This window comes from Ptychodera flava, assembly GCF_041260155.1.
Source record: "Ptychodera flava strain L36383 chromosome 23 unlocalized genomic scaffold, AS_Pfla_20210202 Scaffold_24__1_contigs__length_23054250_pilon, whole genome shotgun sequence".
Lineage (NCBI taxonomy): Eukaryota > Metazoa > Hemichordata > Enteropneusta > Ptychoderidae > Ptychodera > Ptychodera flava.
The window spans coordinates 10,747,569-10,768,832 of record NW_027248278.1 but is presented as its reverse complement, the minus strand read 5'-3'; the positions used below and the strand labels follow the sequence as shown (position 1 = coordinate 10,768,832).

The window sequence follows — 21,264 nt, the reverse complement described above, 5'->3', positions numbered from 1 at the left end:
GAAGGCCATTTTAAACTTTGTAAAAATGACAAATAGAGTCTTTGGTACATGCAACAAAACAACACAGGAGAACAGATTTTTTCCGACTAACGTAGATGCCAGTGGAGACGCCTTTCCTTCTAGTTCAGACAGCCGATAGTTTAACACAATACAGCGTGTCTTCCACTGTATTGGAATTTGACCACCGGCTTTGTTGTATTATCTTCGTATCGAATGATAGAAGAGTTCTTTGGCACAGCGGTAGCTTGTCTGACTCGGTGTTGCCCTTTGACTATTCAATCATTTACATATCCTGTCTCCTTTTCTTGATACCACGCGTTTTAGGGACAGCACCAACCGTCTCTCTCTCTGCCCGGTGTGCTGATGAAAGTCGGGGACGTGCGAGAAACTGCGCATTTTTTATGTCAGTGAAGACGGACGGAGACACAAGGCAAGGAAAGTCAGACAGGTTCGGTGAGCATGTTCCATTGTGATCTTCAGTGTGTTGCTCAAAATAAGTGCCATTGTCCGAAAGTAATAGTGCGTGGAGCGCGCGCCTGTAAAATTCTACGACTCTTTAAAAAAACATTTACTTCAAGAATAGGACGCCACAAATAAAACTGAGGTTCGTAAAAGCGCAGTGTACTCTTTAACGATCTCCTTAGTAAACATCGACTCAATTGCCCTGTATAAGTCATATTGGCGCAGGATTGACAAGCCGTTTAAGAATCAAAGACTCAACAGAGTACCTTTGAAGGATTGTTATTGTACCGACTTTTTGTTCCAAAGGTGCGTACACAGCCTGTGGCACGTACGGCGGAGCGGAGGTCATGGACATTTCAAATTGACGCCTTAAGGTAGTATGCGCCTCGAAAGTGAACGACTTAAACTTTTGCTAAAACTTTTCTCAATGTAACTTTCAACCATTCTCACACCAAATCGAAAATAAAAAATGGGTCACCCTGCAAAGTTTGGAACTAGCGAAACAAATTACCAAACATTTTGCGATATTTGAAATTCAAAATGGCCGCCATTCCTGTACTAACTCTGTGAGGGAAAATTTCTGATTTTTGTAAAAACTAAGGTGGTGAAAGTTGTTCTTTGTCCAAAAGCTTTAAAATGAGCCCAACGAGTGGTAGATCAGAGAAGAATTGTAGAAATTTGAGAGGCCGACAATCGAGGCACGTTCTGTCTTAATGTTGTGATAGCTATTTTGGTATCGCATTCTGCATGCACGGTGCTTTAATGTATTGGTTTAGCGCGTTAAAGCGGCGTCTTACATCTTTAATAGTCACTCAACAGAAGTTTATCGTCTCTTTACGAATATAAGACATTGTAGCAACATCAACATAAAGGACAAATAAGATGTCGATTATATATACAGACAGATTTCGCACCGTCGCTTTGAACCAGTTTCTTTGGACGCTGATTGTTCGACAATCTCTGAGTTGAGAAGGGCATCGAGTGTCGTCGTGCGCACAAACTTGTCTTCACGCCGAAGAAAGAGTACACATTACAATATATTTTACAAAGGTGTAAACGTGCGGCCCTACCCATCCCCATATCACACACGAAGCTTCAATTTCACAAAAGAGGACTCTACTTAAATAAATGAGAATGACATTATAGACAGGAAGGCGCTTAAGGCTCCCTAAAATGTCATGCTTTTTTGTTGTCATGGTATTATTTTCTTTAATTATGATTCTCGCGTTCTGCATTTTCACAGTGTACGTTTGGCTTTAATAGATTCCACTACCAATATTTTACTAAATATTGAATTTGCATTGCAGCATATCAGTGACATCAGGCGATCTTTCTAATATGTGAGCAACAATAGCAATGCAGAAAATTGCTGATGTGCCACGTAGTTCTTGTAAAGTAAAAAACAAAAGTCAAATTTTTCGAATCACTCTCCATTCAGCGATGTAGCCCAATACACTGGACATCATACCGGTTAATTTTTAAATTATACTTTGCGACAGTCTGGCATAGGTCGACAACCTGAGTCGTCATACACCCTTCTCAAATGTAACTTTATCAAACACAGTTTAAAAATCAAAATTTACAGCTTTTGCTGTATTACGGACTCTCTGATGGAAGGCCAGCTTTGGTGATAAACGACAATGGCAGACTTACCGTCAACATCGTAAACATCGAATAGGAATTTGAGTTTGTCGGACGGAGACCCTTTGAGAAGTAACCGAAGTCCATCCATCAACTCCTCTAGTGTTATACTACCACTCCCATCAGCATCAAACAGCGCAAAGAATCGCTCAGCAAAAAAGGACTGCAATTCAACATACATACATATTATACACATACATATATATAGAGATTGTCATATATATATATATATATATATATATATATATATATATATATATATATATATATATATATATATATATGTATAGTATTTGCTCATATCAAAAAGTCTTAAAGTAAGAATACGCAAATATATTTTTAACGTGTTATCGACTCAGCAGTAAATTAACCTTCAAACGTGTTTTACATCTGATTAAGAGTTATAAAGAATTACATTCTGTAAAGTTCATGAAGTCGTCATATTGAACCTTGATGTTTGTGCTGCTGGTGGTTTTCATACAACTTGGTTTTTAAACTTAACAGGTATATCACCTTTTAGTATAATTTGCAGGGGCGTGAAAAATGACAAGGCTTTGTACAATTTACACTCTCACTTACCTTTTTCACTTTTAGTGACTTCTTAAATTCTTGCAAATCGATCTGTCGGTCCTCGCCAGCGATATCCGAAAATTGCTTTTCCACCCACACAAGCCACCTGGTGTCTTCATCCATGCTGGCGAGGAAAACGAAAGAGGGCGTGATTGATCTTCAAAGGAATTAAGGTATTCTCCTTTAAAGTATTTTACGAAATTCTTTGCCAGGTTGTATTTTAGTGATGATTGTGCTTGTATCACTTTTGCAAGAATGTTTGATTGAAAGATATTTAAGATTTTAACAGCGAAGATGTTGAATGCTCGATGCTAAAAGCACAAATTACATCAAGTACAAATTATTGAACACTGAAGCATTGGGAGGCCACTCTCCTCTTCTGTACCGTTCACACATTTATATGTGAAGATAAATTCCTTTGAAAGACTGGACCCTGGTAACACTTTGCGGGCTTCCGAACCTAATTATAGACACTGCGTAAATGAGACAGTTCTTGTTTTACACATGTGCAGCATCAACAACACGATTGGAACTAATTTGGGATCTTCATATCTTTCAAATTTCTCAAAAGTGTTAGGTGCCCTATAGCTGAATTTGTATTATTACAAATTAAACACAAAAACAAGTGTGTAATATAAAAAAGAAAAGTAGAAGAAATTACATTTGCAGATTAAATCGACATTACTTCACTATCCAATTATCCCAAATTAGTTCCAATCGTGTTCAACGTAATTGACGGATGACAAACACTCGTCATGATAGGGACAGGACGTTTAATATCACTGCGATTAGAATTAGAATGATTACTATACAATAATAGACGACATTGTTACCAAACATGTAGCTGTTTGGATCTTATATCAATGAAAAGCGCTTTTAGGACCTGTGATTAACCTGTAGCTGCATGCCTTGCGCCGAATAAGTTAGTTGCAAGACGTGATGTTGTTGTTGCCATGGATACTGATAATTGTCACATTTATAAAATAGGTGAAAGTGACATATCAGGTATTTTCAAAACTAGAAAATGTGCTTTTGCGGTTATTTTAGCTAGCGCTATTCTGATTTTTATATTTGGGGAAACGATGTACGGTAGAATACGGTATATACCAAATAGACACTTTCAGATTTTATCTTTTCTCAGTTATAGGAGTCCTGACCCAAAGAAAGCATATATTTTCTGCACAAATATCAACTGGAAATCTTGCAGCGTGTTTGCTGAAGGGAGTAAAAACCGATTTTGGAAGGTTCAGCAAAACGCTTGTCACGTGACTATTATGAAAATAATGACTGTGTACTGTGCAAGGTCGGATTTTTCCGATGTTAGGGCTTTCAGAAAATATATACTTTATCGGGGATTGGGACTTCTATAACTGAGAAAATATAGAAATTTGAAAGTATCTATTGGGTATATAATAGTAGCTACCTTAATAGTTGTTTCTGACTAGCATGAAATTTAAAGTTAGTTAGTAGCTGTTCCTTCAGATATGTCACTGTGGATTTAGTCAGGACAGAATTTTCAACCAACATATATCACAACTGGTTATCTGCTTTAATATTCTTGCCATTAGGAGTGTTTTAATATCTGCGATGTGACCTCGCGCCAAATTGACTGAGTACTTTGCTGCATCGTGCCATCGTTTGGCGTATTGCGCTAAATAGCTCGGCTGCTCTTTGCACGCACAAAGATTTCTGCGTATACTGAGGCCATCATTTTCAGTTGCGTGTTTAGCTGTGACACCACTTTTATTACTGGGTCACACTAGCCTTCTTTGGTTGTTTTACAGCTGCCCGATAATTCAATCAAGAGCAGCCCATTACTGTTGGTGGAAGTTAGGACATAAATGCCAAATGGTTATCCAAAGTAAGGACAGGATTATATTACATGTACAGGCATACCATAAATGTACAAAGTCGATTGGATATTCAATATTTATACATTGCATAATTTATGCAAGACGACTTAATCTATGTAATGTAGTTTTACTGATAAGAAGTGCATATACTGGCGATCAATCAAAACGTGATTAAGCTGGTGCCGTACGCCGTGAACTCGAAACTGATCGAAAATTTACTGACTCTTTTACTCTTTGGGCGAGTAGTTCTGCTACTGGGACCAAAGTGTCCCCAGGCTGTCTGAAACTCAGTTTAACGATGCATTCGTTGCCTTAATGGTGTTGGTTGGGATACATTGAGGCAGAATGCGCCTCAGGACAGATATTTGGACTCCGAAACTTTAACAGTTCTTTTCTGATCTACCGTGACTACTTGTGGGGTTCATTTTAAAGCTCTTTGTGTAAAAGACGTTGTCACGTCTTTGTTTTTAGAAAACCGAAAATTTTATTTTTCTCCACAGAGTTTACACGGGAATGGCGGCCATTTTGAATTGAGTTATCTGTAAATCTTTGGTGATTTGTTTCTTCAGTAAAAAAAATTTGCATGGTGACCCCCGATTTTTATTCCTGATTTTGAAAGAGGATAGTTAAAAGATTCCTTGAGGAAATTTTGAGGACAAGTTTGTCTTTATTTCCGAGATGCATACTACCTTAAAGAAAGTAAGCCTATGTGTAGCGAGTGCTTCATGAATAGTACAACCCGTGGAGGTGTCGGAGTAAGAAAAATTGTAACAACTTAGTTGGGTATTTAGCCAAGCGGTTTTGAGTGTGATGTCTTCGCTAGAATTAGAATACTGGTATGTGCCGTACGTTGTGAGTTCGAATCCGATGAAGAATTACCTAAAACAACATACAAGGCCCCCAAAAAGTGACGCAGATAAAAACAAATGAATGCAAGCGACTTAATAGACACAACAAATTATTATTTTTTTCATATGCTTAACTTACTGCTACCTACAGTTAATAAAGGACTTTAAGGGACAAGACCTGTAATTTTTTATAATGTTTTCATTTTGGACTAGAAGCATCCTGAACAGCGTCTCAGCCTTAGAAAAACAGCGAATATGAGGTTAATGCAATGTTATAGTCGATCAAAAGATTACAATCCGGATAGAACTTCTTCAGATGTCAACGGTACCATTGGACAATGCATTCCTCCACTGTGTGTTTGCAAAAGTTAAACACGTGGCATTTAGATATGAGTGTACTTTAAGACAAGAACTATGTTTATAAATGGAAAAATAGTAATTAAGCATATGTCAGCAAAAAATTGCACTCGCTGCAAATTTAAGGTAGAACGCGCCTCCTTAACAGATATTCGGACTGTCAAATTTCTACAATTCTTTTCTGATCTACCATTCGTGGCGTCATTTTAAAACTCTCGGAAAAAGAAAAACACCCTCTTAGTTTTTCGAAAAAGAACCGTCACACCTCCTTGCTTTGCGAAAACTGGTGAGGTTTGTATGTGAGAAAGTTTATTGAATTCGGGGAGAAATACTTCGCATGTTTGTAGGGATTAAAAACTGTTAACACGATTGGAACTAATTTGGGAGAACTTGATCTTATAATAGTTCAAAAATTTATCAAAATTGTTAGGTTTTCTATTGCTAGAAGATACAATTTTACAAATTACCCATAAAAACAAGTGCATTGCCAAGAAAGAGAAGTAGATGAGGTTCCACTTTCTGTTTGACTTTCCAACGTTAATACGATATCCAATTATCCCAAATTAGCTCAAATCGAGTTTGCTCTTATTATAGAAGGTCAAAGGTTTACACATATTATCACCTATACCAACCATAGCCTCCAATGATCCCAATGCAATGGGGCATAAATAATACCCCTGGATTATTTTTAATATTATTAGGTTACCTATACCAACCATAGCCTCCAATGATCCCAATGCAATGGGGCATAAATAATACCCCTGGATTATTTTTAATATTATTAGGTTACCTATACCAACCATAGCCTCCAATGATCCCAATGCAATGGGGCATAAATAATACCCCTGGATTATTTTTAATATTATTAGGTTCATATCCACTAACGTTGCAAACTTACACTGTAAGCATAAAACAAGTTCGCCAAACTTTCGGTATAATGGCGTAAGTCAGAGAAACGTTATTAGAGATTTATCGAGATTCCCCCAATCTTCTCTGATTACTTCTTGCCAGAAAGCAACTTGCTCAGCAATCTTTGAATGCTTTTTTCATTTAATATGCATTTGATATCTCAGTATATATCGAATGGATTTGTATGATCGCTAATTACAATTGATTGTCCTTCGTCTCTGAGTGAATTATTCCACTTTCATTGGCGCAAAGTAAGCAAGATAAATATATAATCTATTGAATGCAGTTTTAAAAATTTAACTTTGAAACAGCGTTCCTGAATAGAGCGACCATTCCAAGTTTAAGGATTCCGACATGATAATTTTTGACAAAATGAGGAAAAAATAACTGACAGTGAATTTCAAAATAGCTTGGCTGATAAGAAAAACACTTCCGGCGATAAAAAAGGCCTCCTGCATTCATTACAAATATTCTCCTTCGATAATTTTTGCAACTGTTAGGCCTAACCCAATACGACGTTCACTGTGCCATAGTCAACATCGTCAGTGTTGCAGTGTCCCCACTGAAAAAACTCACTCGTACACTTACTGCTTGAACATTTTTACATTGCCTTTATCACACTTCCGGTTATGTACCTGCACAGAACGCTAACGATACAGGTTTCTTCGGTAAAGTGCTTACGGGTCGGTACAACGATTGATGTTTCCTACACTGAACGTGTTCTGTACGTGAGAACAGCGGACGTCGTATTGGGTTAAATTGTTGCAAAATCTATCAAAGGAGAACGTTTGTCATGAATGCAATTGGCGTTATTTTCTATCGCCAGAAACGTTTTCACTAATATAACCCAAGCACATTGTATTTCAGCGCTTTTTTTAAATTCACTGTGAAGGGCAAAAATATTGGTTGCTGTAAAGCCAGTGTAGCAGACAGAAAGTCAGTCAACGCTAAGCGATAACCACATGTTTTTTCAATAAGCCCTTTTCATGGTTCGACTGATTGTATCAACAAATTTTCAGTTTCCACGGTTCAGCATGGAGACAAAGGACGATAAATGATAACCACATTCATTTGAATTTCACTGATACACGTCCGAGACATTCAACAAATGTTTGTATATAATCTCAAAGCATACAATTCAAACAAGCCGCCTTCATGATCTGTATCTAGCCTTCAGGCGTCATGCCAACGCTCGGGAACGAGCTGAATGTAGATGATTTTGGTCATTCGTTAACCATAAAATGTCAATTAATCCTTTGGGCGCCAAAGTCAATTTTTGTCATGTTTATAAAATATACCCCAGTCAAGACAACATTTTGATAAAACTGTAGCCTGCGAAATGTGATGTCCATTTGGTCCAAAATTATGATCAACACGATTGGAACCAATTTGGGATTGGATGGTGAAGTCATGTCTTTAAAATCTGCAAATGTAAGCTCATCTGCTTTTCTTTCACAGTTATGCACTTGTTTTTTTTATGAGTAATTTGTAATAATGAGACATTCAGCTGATGGGCACTTCACATTTTTGAGAAATTACAAATATTAAATTAAGATCGAAGTACCCCAAATTAGTTTCAATCGTGTTTATCAAAAAAAAATACATAAAAATTCATAAAAATTGGTAAAATGTTGCACTAAAATTTTGCTAGGAAAAATTATAGCACTCAAAGGATTAATGTACGGTATGAGTATTCATACTCCTAGTCTAATTCATTCAATGATTAAAATGAAAACTTTTATGCTGATGTTAACGTTTTACATCTAAATACTATAGAGCATACAAATGCACAGAATGTATATTCGGCTTATCCTAGCGGCGAAACTTATTACAAATGCCTATACGAAATCACTTTCGCGCTGACTGAACCAAATTGTGAACTGACAATTTATGAAAACGCATTTGAATTCGCTTCAGGTAGTTTTAAGGGCCTTGGATAATTAAAACATGCGCAAGGTAAACGAAACTAAGTGCGTTTGGCCTCAACCCCCCTCCCCCTCCCCTAAACGAAAGTTTGGAAGTGCGAAAATTCAACCAAGCCTCGAGCTCATTCTGTATTTGCATCCAATAATCGGTAATTACGTCGCTATAAAATCACGCTTACTCTACCGACCGTTCCCCTCTCCCTCTTCATACCCTCTCTAAAATCAATCTCAGTTCAGCGCCAACTCAACAATGACGCAACCAATAGAATACAATGAAACTATGTATCCAAAATGATTGTTACGTTATTTTACTTGTGCACTAATCATCACGTTTTTTTTGTCAAAAGAATGCTGGTGTAGCGCCGGTGCCGTACTGGCCTGGTGCACGCCAAACAATATAGCGCGATATTTTGCGATACAGAAAAACGTGTAGCGAGATGTTGCGATAGGAAAACTTGTAGTGCGATATTTGCGCACGGTAATCGAAATACAGCCAAACCCCCTCCCCCCCTAAACACAGAAGTTACGTTTACTGTGCGCGTGTTTTAATTATCCACGGCCCCTTAGCAGAGAAGGAATTTTGAAATTATAAGAGCATTTGCATTATGTCATCGTTGCTTGAGAGGGTATCTGACTCGAGAGAGTAAGAGTGTCAGAGAGTCGGAATGTGGGAGTTACAGAGGGTATCAGTGAAAGCTACAGTGTCAGAGAGAGTCAGACACAGACAGACGTAAAGAGATATGCAGGTAAACAAAGCCAAAGCTCGGTTTGCTAGAAACAAGGTCATCATTGGCTTTTTGTACTGTAAAGAGATATTAAAGGGATGTAGTCGTTGGAACTGCGCTCAAAGGTCGCTAGGAACCCAGACGAACGATGGTAACACTGTATTCAAGGTACATTGATGAAAGTGAAAACTGGTTTGTCGTTATAATGTACATCGTAAATTTAAATGTTGCAGCTATGTTGACATAATGCATATATATATATATATATATATATATATATATATATATATATATATATATATATATATATATATATATATATATATATAGTGAATGAATACACCGTTTGTAAACAAGAAATTCGCACATGCGCAGTTCCGACAAGCGCTTCCTTTTAAACGTATGACATTTATACGAGCAAATCCCTCGACTTCACTGACTTTTAATTTGTAGAACAGCTACGGCGCCAAACATCTGTGTAAACAAGAGTTACACTTTCATTCAAATTAACAGTTATAAGCAGATTGTTTTGTGTGAAGGATCTATCAAGGTCGTCCTTCAATTAAACTGTCAGTCATAAATAATGCCATATCATTTTGGATTCAATCCATTTTTCCGAAGCCAGCATGAGAATAGATTTGAATGGCGATAAATTGATATTGGATGTTTTGTTCATCATGGTGCAACTCATAATACAATTATTAATAGGAGTATGGGAGATAATGAGAGGCACAGATGGCTTCGGGACAAAGGGAATTATTCTGAACAGCAAGGTTGTTTATAACAAAACATATAGTCAGCTATGAAATAACGTTAAGAGAACAAAGCGCAACCCCATAGTCATGTTGCAGACAACTCGTTTTGAATTTTGTTATTTGTTTTAGTAGAGGAAGGAGACTTGAAAAGTTTCCCCAGAGGGGTGTTTGGTGAGAGGAAAGCTTTAGAGATTGCCACCCCACCTCTCGTTATAAATTTAGCGTCGTTCAAAATGATATTTACATGTGAAAAAAACTATGCCTGTGATATGGAGACAGGTCGTACAGCTTGGATAGAATAATGTGGCACAATTATGCACCTGAATGCTGATATCATGCATGGGCGCTCGCAGAAACTTAACGGCGCGTATGGTATCTAGTCATGTATAATGGTGCCAGAAATTCCCGCCACTGAAAGTACTCATGAAGTAAAAGATTTGTAATTCTACAGTGCGCTTTGACACTGTGTAAAATGCTACCTTTGAGGTATTGAAATAATATTTACAACCTGACACTCGAGATATTGTTTTATACTTGGCCGAACTTAAAAATCGCCAATTTTCTAATATGTAAAGAACTCGAATTTTATCTCCTCTGTTGATTTTCCTATCTGTTTACGCAACATGAATTAATAAGTTTTAATACGTATTCAAAAAATGATTATCGTAAGAAGGAATACTTATTGACTTAAAATCGATAAGAAATGGAGGGGATTTATATCCACATAGCACAATGTGTTACACTTTTGAGAATACACTTTTGAGAAACCAGACACACTGTAAACCATGATGAATAAGCAATAACACTATTCTGAAGCAGTGTTTTAAGCATGGATAGCTAATAGGTCAGCCCATAAGCACATTGTGTACTCTATAAACAATTTGCCAGTACGAGACATTTATTTTTTCATATCTATATGACGTTGAACTCTCTATCACCAATGCGACAGCATAAACTTCTTATAAAAAAGTCGAGTATAGTTTTCTACAGTGTCGTGTTTGCCGTGGGATGTTGGAACGTCATCTTACACAATATATAAAGATTGAAGTTGGGGTCCAGATCAAATAGAGATATCGAATATTATACATACAAAGATTTGGGCAATAATCACCAAAAGCAGTTTTTTCATTGAAGTTCGCAGCTTTGTCGTTGACTCGAGCATCCATAAAGTTTGGATGCTAACGCAAATACAGAAATTGAAACTGCACTTTCATATCATTTTATCTATTTTTTCTCTTTAGAAAAGCTAAGAACAGTTTCAATAATGACCAAACTTTTTTAAGCCTAATTCTTTGTTAAATATCTAATTGTGTATATTTAGCTTGGCAAATCACTGTAAAGTATGAAATACGCATAAATGAGTGTCGCCTTAATGGAGTGTTAACTGTGATGTAAAAACCGACTTAGCTTTCTGAATTGTGCATAAATCATTGCTTTTGTATGAATACGTAATCAGAGTACAGCCTTTGTCTTTCACTTATCCGAGTCGTTGCTCGAATTAAATCACTCGCATTGTTTGCACATGAATTTTCCTAATGGGCGCAGAGAAATAAAACGCTCACCTTGTTAGGTAAGAAAATATTGAGTTAAAATATAGTAAAAACTGTGAAACTAGAAGAATGGGTATTGTCACATCATTATATCCATAGAATAACATTAAAGATGAATTACCGGGAATAAGAAAAATAATCAAATACCTTTTTAACCAAAACATGATGTATCATATACTAAACATCCAGTATAGGACCTCGTAATACTTTCCACAGAGGTTTCCAGATTGTTGTAGTTATATGTAATATCCCTCATAGATGCTAAAACCTATATCATTGTTGTTTATTTTCATTTTTGACTGCACATTAGATGGACAACATGCTTTATCACAATTTCTTTCAGTATATTCAATGTTTCTAATTTAGAAAATATTACGTTTTTAGTACATGAAAATTATGCATGGTTGGTATTTACCGAAGACTTGAAATTTGAATATTATTCGTATAAGGGATATATATAGTGAATAAGTTAATAGATTAAAGAATCGATATCTGTACAGAGACAATTTGGAAGCATAAAAAGCTGTGTTGCTACGTTTTCAATTACGGTGTATATAGAAGTGGTCTTTGTAATAGCAATAAAATTTGCTGTGCATGCCAATATTTCATTTTTCCATTGATTAATCGCAGCATCATGACAAATTGCTTGATGTTCAACAATGCTTCGGGGGATATAATGGGATTCGATTCACTGTTACGGATTGAAGTTGATGAATATTTCGCCTAAAAGAAAGCAAACAGATGCAACAAGGTATCAGGTCATAGAAAATGCGCCCAACAAAAACTAGGAATTAGTAGCACACACAGCAAAGCAAAGAAGCACCAAACTTGGGCTTTCAGAGAAGTGGTGGTAACACAGCTGTTCTAGGGTGAAGACATTATACGAGGCCGTTACATACAATTTTATAAGGAGTGTTTTGTTTTTGCTACGATGTAATAATATTCTATAGATCTTATCGAATTATATATATATATATATATATATATATATATATATATATATATATATATATATATATATATATATATATATATGCATTCATACAATACATATAGCAAGCACTGTCTGTGTTCAGTAACGAGCATATGACGAATAAAGGGCCATAAAGATATATTTTGGTTTAATTTCAAATATGAAATCCAACGAGTTGAGTCCCAATCCATTGCATCAATAGACACGCAAATGAACGTACTTTTGTAGAGTAACACCTGTTTTGTTCATTTACAATAGTCATTTTCTCGTTTATTTGTTTCCCATATGTCACAAGGCACGTATATTATTCGCCAATTCATCTCGCTCACAATTGAAGTTTTAATTTCATTTCCATATGTCTCGTACTATGGTGGCCTATTTAATCGCCAATGCTTCTAAAAGATGTCTATATGCACGGCACTAATTCATATCACTGACTGTCCATATGAATTCATACAGTAGTATATGGTATACGCCTTCAGAGCTTGATAAGCGTGTTAGTTAATTGTTTGAATATTCATATCAACCGATGATGAGTGTTTATCGACTTAACTTATGCGCTATCTGTTTATGTGTGTTATCTCCTAACGTTTAACAAAGTACACCTCTATCCACCCTAGCAACTTCAACAGTCCAATGACAAAATGGTAACAAAAATCTTTACCGTTCGATAGCCAAATCTAAAGGTTCCAGTTACTGTCATTATTATGTTTTTATGTTATATTTTATGTTTTTATGCTAATGCAAGTTCTTGTTCTACTCTGAGTCTCCAAAGCATGTTGAAAAAACCAACTACTTAGCTGCCAACACAATCCATGCGCGTAAGAGCTCTGGTATTGTTTACATTTGAATTATTGTCAGGCCAATAATTCACTTATCGGCAATAACAATTGTATTTATACTCGTACAGCTTGACTGACGAGCTGAATGCTGTGTATCTCAACATGCTTGAGGGAGGTACAAAATAGACCGTTGATGACATCAAAACCAAAAACAGTAAAAAAGTCCATCGAAAGTTACAGATACTAGCTAGTCCTTTGAATAATACTGGTGAAGCCTGTACGTTGTGCCAGGTCGGTATCTTGCGCTAACTAGTGTGATCAGGGAGCGATTTACATTCGAGCCTCGTCAATTGACAGAATGCCTTTTTAATGCATTTTCTATACAAAATGTATATCTCTATTTGATCTATTTAGAAAATGTACTGCACAGCATGCATTGTAACCTGGAACAAGCAGTTTTTATACGTCAACTAAATCTCTGTATGTTTAGTTTAATCATTTGTACCATCTGTTGCCATTTTCCCGTTGTCATGCCATTTATTGGATAAATTCCCTAACTCGCATGATTACAGTGAAAAGGCCTTTTTGTTAAATTTACAATGCGTTTCTTAGCCAATGCTGGAAAGCTATGTACACAATGTATTCTTTGTATTCCAATCAGAGCTCCTTTCTATCTGTTTCTATGACTGATTTTGATGAGAACTGCTTGGATCTATTTCTGTCACTGGTTTCAATCAGAACTGGTTTTGTTTTTAAAATACATGTCACGTCCAGGTTGTTATGTACTGTAGAGGTGAGATTGAATGTTTTATTTTTTGTTATGGGCTTTTTTATACGTCGTTACCATTTATTTATCCTGACCTTCGAATTCAACTAACTTAACATTGTACGTTTAGTGGCAAGTGAAAGAACAATATATAAACCATTACATTTAATATTCTAAAATTACCTCTGATTACGAATCTCAACGTCCATGAAGGTAGCACGCGTTATTGGCGCAAAAATAGCAGGACCTTGGGGAGCATTTAAACATTGGTGACGTTGGAATATTGCCTGGACGACAGACGATCGATAAATGTGCCACGATGGCAGCGCTGTTTATAGTTATAAAAACATTGAAATAAAATCTAACGAAACACCACTTGTTGTTCCGTTGTGTTCAAATTATTTTGATATGTATAGCGTGCTTTGCATCAAACGACATGACGTCAGCAGACCCCACTGGCTATAATTCAGCATCGTTTAGACTCCGAATTTTAAATATCGACAAATTTACACGTTCTGTTTTTAGACATTGGCAAAATATATATATCAACTTGATGTTTTTTTTCTATAATCTACATAAGTAAAATATAACAACAGGAAAAAAACTAAAATAGTCCTCACTTAGCTTACTCGATTGCTGTCCGACAAATTTCTAAACCGTGCCACACTTTCAAAACACGTGTAGCAAAACCAGCGTTTGTTCAAAATGTAATCCTTTGAAATCCTGCACGACAATCCTTTCCCGCCAAAGCTGTCATAGCGACGTCAAAAGTATGGCGCGCGGAATATTTCGTTATCGCCAACATAAACTATGGACACAGAGCCAAAGAATATGAATTCTATAAAAATGAGAGTTCGTAAGGTTTTGGGTCATATTAAACGGCATTAATGTAATATCAAAACTGTCGTCTGGCTTTTCTGTGTACAGAAACAACTTTTCAATTTCATTTTGTTTTGCTCACCCTATAAGCTTGAACTCGTACAACTCAAATGCACCATGATACATAATGTCACACCTGTGATATGGCCATGAACGGATAGTTCTGAATACCATATTCATCACATTTGAGTTGATTAATACGTACCGATAAGGGTTGAATTTCAGCAATGCTGTCATGAAATTTATCGACACCCATTCGCCAGAACATGGCAGGTGGACAACGGAAGGGTATATTCCAAACCAAGCGACATCAATCAATGACGAAGGGACACAAAATACGAAACTGATAAAGAATAAAAGCTCTTACCCAAACACCGACAGGGTTCTCTTTAATCCCAGCTCTGCTGACGCACGATTATCGGTCCTTGCATATACCATTTTAACACCCTACGACTTTTGGATCAACTAATGCACGCTTCGGCGCGTTTTTTAGTTTTTGCCGACCTGACTGATTTCTAACTGACGGAGATACTTGAAAATTATTCGGGGTGTCTTGAGGCTGTCATTGTGGCTGACACACGGGATTGATTGAATCATATATGACGAAGTTGTATACATAACAACGATTTTTGTTGTCCAGCATCGTCATCTATACCATTACCATACTATAATATTCCAATTGGTGGCACTGGCCAAACGATTTTATTTTTTTGTTATCAACGTAAATTTCTGTTCATATACATAGCATATTTTTGAATTATTTTAACTAAGAACAAAGCAGATGAGTGAACTATAGTACAAAAAGAACAAGCAGGGGGCAGCTTTGAATGTTGCTATTTTTCGCGATTTTATATATGTATGCATATGTGAAAGTCTGTCTGTCAGTCTATCAGTCTGTCTGTCTGTCTGTATGTCTGTCTGTCTGTCTGTCTGTCTGTCTGTCTGTCTGTCTGTCTGTATGTATGTATGCATGCATGCATGCATGCATGCATGCATGCATGCATGTATGTATGTATGTATGTATGTATGTATGTATGTATGTATGTATGTATGTATGTATGTATGTATGTACGTACGTACGTACGTACGTACGTACGTACGTATGTATGTATGTATGTATGTATGTATGTATGTATATGTATGTATGTATGTATGTATGTGTTGGGATATAGGAAGGTGGATTGATGGATTGGTGTAAGGTATATTGTACGTATATGTGGGTACATTTATATAAATGGAATTATAATGTACGTACTACTGGTAACACGTTTTCATCAACATGAGAAATTGATGGGCAGTACAAATTTGAATAATGCCCTTGTGTGAGTAAGTACATCCTAAACTATTTGCCGGTCTTCCTAAACAAACAGGCGTCAAAAAGGCCGACACTAAATTAAAATCTTCTTAACATGTGAAGTGCGACAGCTTTCTGGAATTTATAATAAGTATTTCTCTATATAGGAGACTAGCGGTTTGGGGAAAAATAGAGGGAGAGCTTTTACCGCTACAAAAACGGATGTTAGACAGGCGATTGTTAACTTGGATAACTCGATAACTATCCCCTATCCGCTGTATTATGTATTCTAATAAACTTGAAAACGATAAGGATATTCCATATTTTGATTGTGAATAGGTTGCTCCTCGTAATTGCGCATGCTGAATTACATATTGTTTCCAACTTGGTCCTAATATTTGTCTGTCACCAGAGCTCTTTGTCAGTGTTGAAAACGTTTGGAAGCATGCACTAAAGACGAATAAATATGATTATGCTGATGTCACTGGCAAGTCAAAAATAGCACTTGGTAACTTAAAAGGTTTAAACATTTCATTTGAATCTTATACAGCAATACTTATGTAATACTTCAAGAAGTCTTCAAAAATGGTGTAACTATTTAAATGATACAGCCAGAAATAGTTGCACTTATAGTAGCAGTTTACAATGTAACAAATTGGATAAAACTTAGAGCATTTCAATGGAAGCTTCTTCATCGTATATTGACATGTAACAAATATTAATATTTTTGGAAGTTGAAAGACTCCATGTATTGTCCTCTTTGCGATCAAATTGATTCTTTGGAACATAGATTTTTATATTGTGATATTGCTGAAAGATGTTGGGGAAAATCAAAAATGCAATATGTTTAGCCACTAGAGAAAGGGTTCATTAATCATATCATCAAACATTAGTTTCGGTGACTCCTTTGATAACATAGCCACCCCAAGACATTGTAATACTGTGATGCATTTTTTAATATTATTAGGAAAATGAAGCATACATAAATATTGGATAACTGGAACAAACACACCAATTTGAATATTTACTGAAAAAAGAATTTACCATATGTTACAATATAGAAAAGAAAAACATACTTGACCTGATGTCATTGAAATTTATGAAAGAGTTCACAACCTTTTGTAAATTCTGTGTATGACTTTCGGCTGTAATTCTTTGACTCATTGATGTAACTCTGTAATGAGTTGATTTATAATAAAAGAGGGAAAAATTTTGGAAGGTGCGCCCTCACAGTCTATCCAAACTTTCCCTTTTTAGCTCTGTCTGTCTGTTTACATGATAAGTCATAAATTCAGATAAAGCACCGAAATTCCTATACTAAATTTGATGATACCGGCTACAAATATTAATCTGATTCATCTAAAACGCCAGAACGGATTCAAGTCAGATGTGGTAGGTAGGTACCATATGCTACTTGCAAGAATTGATTACATGTTGATAAGTGTGGCTTCCATATTGATGAAGTTATGAAATATCATTTTTTTCATATAACGAGTTTCCTATGGAGACAGTAATGACAGTGTAGACATATATCAAGAACTGCTGCACAAAACTTCATGAAACTTTTCACAGATGACAATCTCAGAACATTATGATGATACTGTCAGTGTCATGTCGATTATCGACTCATTTGCATATTTAATGAACTTTCTTAGCAGTGATAAAGCTCCGAAAGTTCCTTCACCAAATTTGATGATACCGGCTACAAATATTAATCTGATATATCTAATTGCCCTAAGAAGCATTGGGCAGTGTCAAGTTTATAAATAGCTCATTTGCATATGTAATGAAGTTTTGTTATTAGTCATATAACTCCGAAATAATTACACCAAATTTGATGAAATCTACTGCAAATACTGACCGGGAGGTATCAGACTGTATTGTGAAGCATTTAGTAGTGTGAAATTAATTAAGGGCCATTACCATATTTAATAAACTCTGTAATTAGTGATACAACTCCGAAATGACTGTACCAAATTTGGTGAAACCTGCTACAGATATTGATCTGATAAATATCTAATTGTCACGTGAAGCACTGAACCGTTTCAAGTAAATTAAAGGTTCATTTGCATATATTTAATGAGCTTTGTAATTAGAGATATTACTACGAAATTACCGCATTAAATTTAATGAAATGTTACAGATGTTGATCTGATAGATTTCGAATTGTCTCATGAAGCATGAGCAGGGTCAAGTTAACGTAGATCGCACCTGGGGGAATTGACATTTGGACATTTGGACATTTCGACTCTCAAACTTTTACAATTCTCTTCTGATATACCACAAGTGGGGGTTCATTTTAAAGCTCTTGGTGAAAAAACCCTTTTCCATGGCTTAGTTTTTCGAAATTCTAATTTTTTTATTTTTCTCCATACAGTTAACAAAGGGATGGCGGCCATTTTGAATTTCTAATATCGGTAAATCTTGGGTAATTTGTTTCTCTAGTACCAAAATTTGCATAGTGACCCCCTATTTTTATTCTTGATTTTGAAAGAGAATGGTTGAAATATTCCTTGAGGAAAGTTAGAGCAAAAGTTTAAGCTTTTCACTTTCGAGGTGCATACTACCTTAATATACAGCTCATTTGCATATTGAAAGAAGTTTTGTAATTAGTGATTAAACTGCGAAACTACTGTGCGAAAGTTGATGAAACCTGCTACATATAATGATCTGACAGATATCTGATTGTTCTGTGAAGCAAACTACTATGTAATGAACGTGTTGTAAACCACGTGAGCACATTCAGTTCTAATTACTAATTTCAAAATATTTCAGAAGACTGTCTGAACACTATAGCAACTATAACAACGCCCTCAACTGATGCATTTGTTGCACTGTAGTAAGTCGTCTCCATCGGACTCACAGTCACAACTTGTCGCACAACAACACTATCCTGGAAGTCAACATTTGGGGGAGACACTTAATAAATGTACCCGGGAAAACCAATGAAACCAATTCGAAGTATTTAGATTAAAACAAATCAAATCTAAAGAATGCAGAAGAGGCGATTCCGATGGACAATATTTCTTATTTGTTTAGCTTATTTGATTTTTTTGGAGGAGGCACCGTAGACCAGTGGGTAGGGCAACAGACTCATTATCCTTAATGTCCAGAGTAATGGACTCACTGTCGGAGGACGGTGAATTCAAGACTCTAGCACGGTGTTGTGCCCCTGAGCAAGGCACTTTACTCCTCATTGCTCCATTGGGGGTTAGTGGGTTATGCGTACCTCGTCCTGTAATTGGGCTAACGCCCGTTGGATGATGGACTGATTAAAAAAGAACAAAAAATAAAAAAAAATATTTTTCATACTGAAAAGCTAACGATATTTCAGAGACTGTCTTGGTGGTTATTTATTTTCATGATTTACAAAATGATCTCCTCTAAAATGACAGAAACATACCTGCCAATGCTGAGTTTTCGTTTGATGTAGCGGACGTGTTTTGATTCTCGTCTGCCTCTCTTCTGATTGGTCGGAGTTCGTTTCTCGGCGCCACAAGATGAGCGCGGCGAGTCAACTGTCGTGCAGCCTTTCTCAAATTGGCCACAGCGAACGTTCGACGAGGAGCTATCCTTTTCTATTGAAGACAGAAAATAAATAAATTATTCTTGGTCAATGATTTGTTGGCATATTAATATTAGGGAATTATTTTTGCCAAAGTAAGAAAGAAAGAAAGGCTAAAAATAATAAATTTGTTTCTCATCCCTGTGTGCGCCAATCTCCACAAATCGCGCCAGCCTTCTTTCACGTTTGCTAACGAAACAACATACAGTGTGCTACGCACGGCAAACAGTGTAACATGTGGTATCTAAAGGACCGATGTACACACTGCACAGTTCTGAATAGTGAAGCTACCAGTGTCGTTTTGCTTCGGTATCAGCAGAACTACCGCAGCACGAAAACATTTCTGATTTCCATTTTGTAATGCAGATAGGTTCATCCTGTGGGATAAAAATGATACCAACATAATAAAAGAACAACATAAAAATTGCATCAGCGCATCATTCGCTTGTAAAACACTTAAAACTATCTACTGTTGATTGACCAATCAGAGTGCTAATTCAGGGTGTTTTATTTACTCGTAAAGCCTTGGTCACCAAATTCCAGAAACGAATGACAGCGCCGTAGTAAAGTATAGGTACAAACATAAACTAATGTGCCCTAGGGCATTTATAGGATGTTCTGTTACATTGGAAGGCTATTTCACAATAAAAGTTTTAATTCATATCCTAAACATGTTACATTGACAAAGGGGACGGTTGACGTAAACACATTGAAAACGAAAATATTTCAGTTAGGGGCGATAGTTTTTAAGTCGGAGTACTCGGGCATTTCTGGTATATAAAGCCTAAACCCTACGACAAAATGTCTGGGCCTGCGGCCTCGACATTTTATCGTTGGGTTGGACTTTATATACCAGAATAGCCCTCGTACTCGGCTTTATCCTATACATAATGCATGGGAAACAGTTCAGAACCATAAAAGACGTGAGTATTAAAAGCCATGGTAGAACTAAATATGCTGACCCAAAGAGAAGTTGAACTGTTGCGGGAAGGCCAGACCCATTAAATTATCGTTCGGCATCGGCAGCTATCGAGTATACAACGTAATGACCGCCACGCGACTGGGGTGCAGTCATAGTTGATGTTATTAGCCCACACTACACATTTTAACTTACAAATGACAATCTAGGTCAATGACTCTCCAATTTATTTTCTTCCACAGGACAAGACAAAACGTTCTCACAACCATGACACTCCGTAATAAAATGTTATCTTCTCGTACACAGATACCACAAGTAGGCCTTCAATAATCACGAATTCATTTTGCCGCTAAAATATAACCGACACTGGGAGGGGGCTGGAGTGACGATCTGATAATCAAAATTCTTTTTTTCAACACATGCACAAGTGGAAATGAAACTTATAAAATTGGATCCATCCGCACAGTTAAGACATTGTCACGAAAATCCAT

General features: G+C 36.4%; 1 protein-coding gene across 1 annotated transcript in view; it reads right to left on the bottom strand.

Moving 5' to 3' along the window:
* The window catches only part of LOC139124417 (NADPH oxidase 5-like), a 38,402-nt gene extending 18,539 nt beyond the window's left edge, over positions 1-19,863 (bottom strand). Inside the window, 3 exon segments of the mRNA XM_070690551.1 lie at positions 2,116-2,266; positions 2,683-2,797; positions 19,693-19,863. Coding sequence (XP_070546652.1) covers positions 2,116-2,266; positions 2,683-2,796 — 265 coding nt within the window. The 5' untranslated portion in view covers position 2,797; positions 19,693-19,863.
* Positions 19,864-21,264: the final 1,401 nt, after the last annotated feature.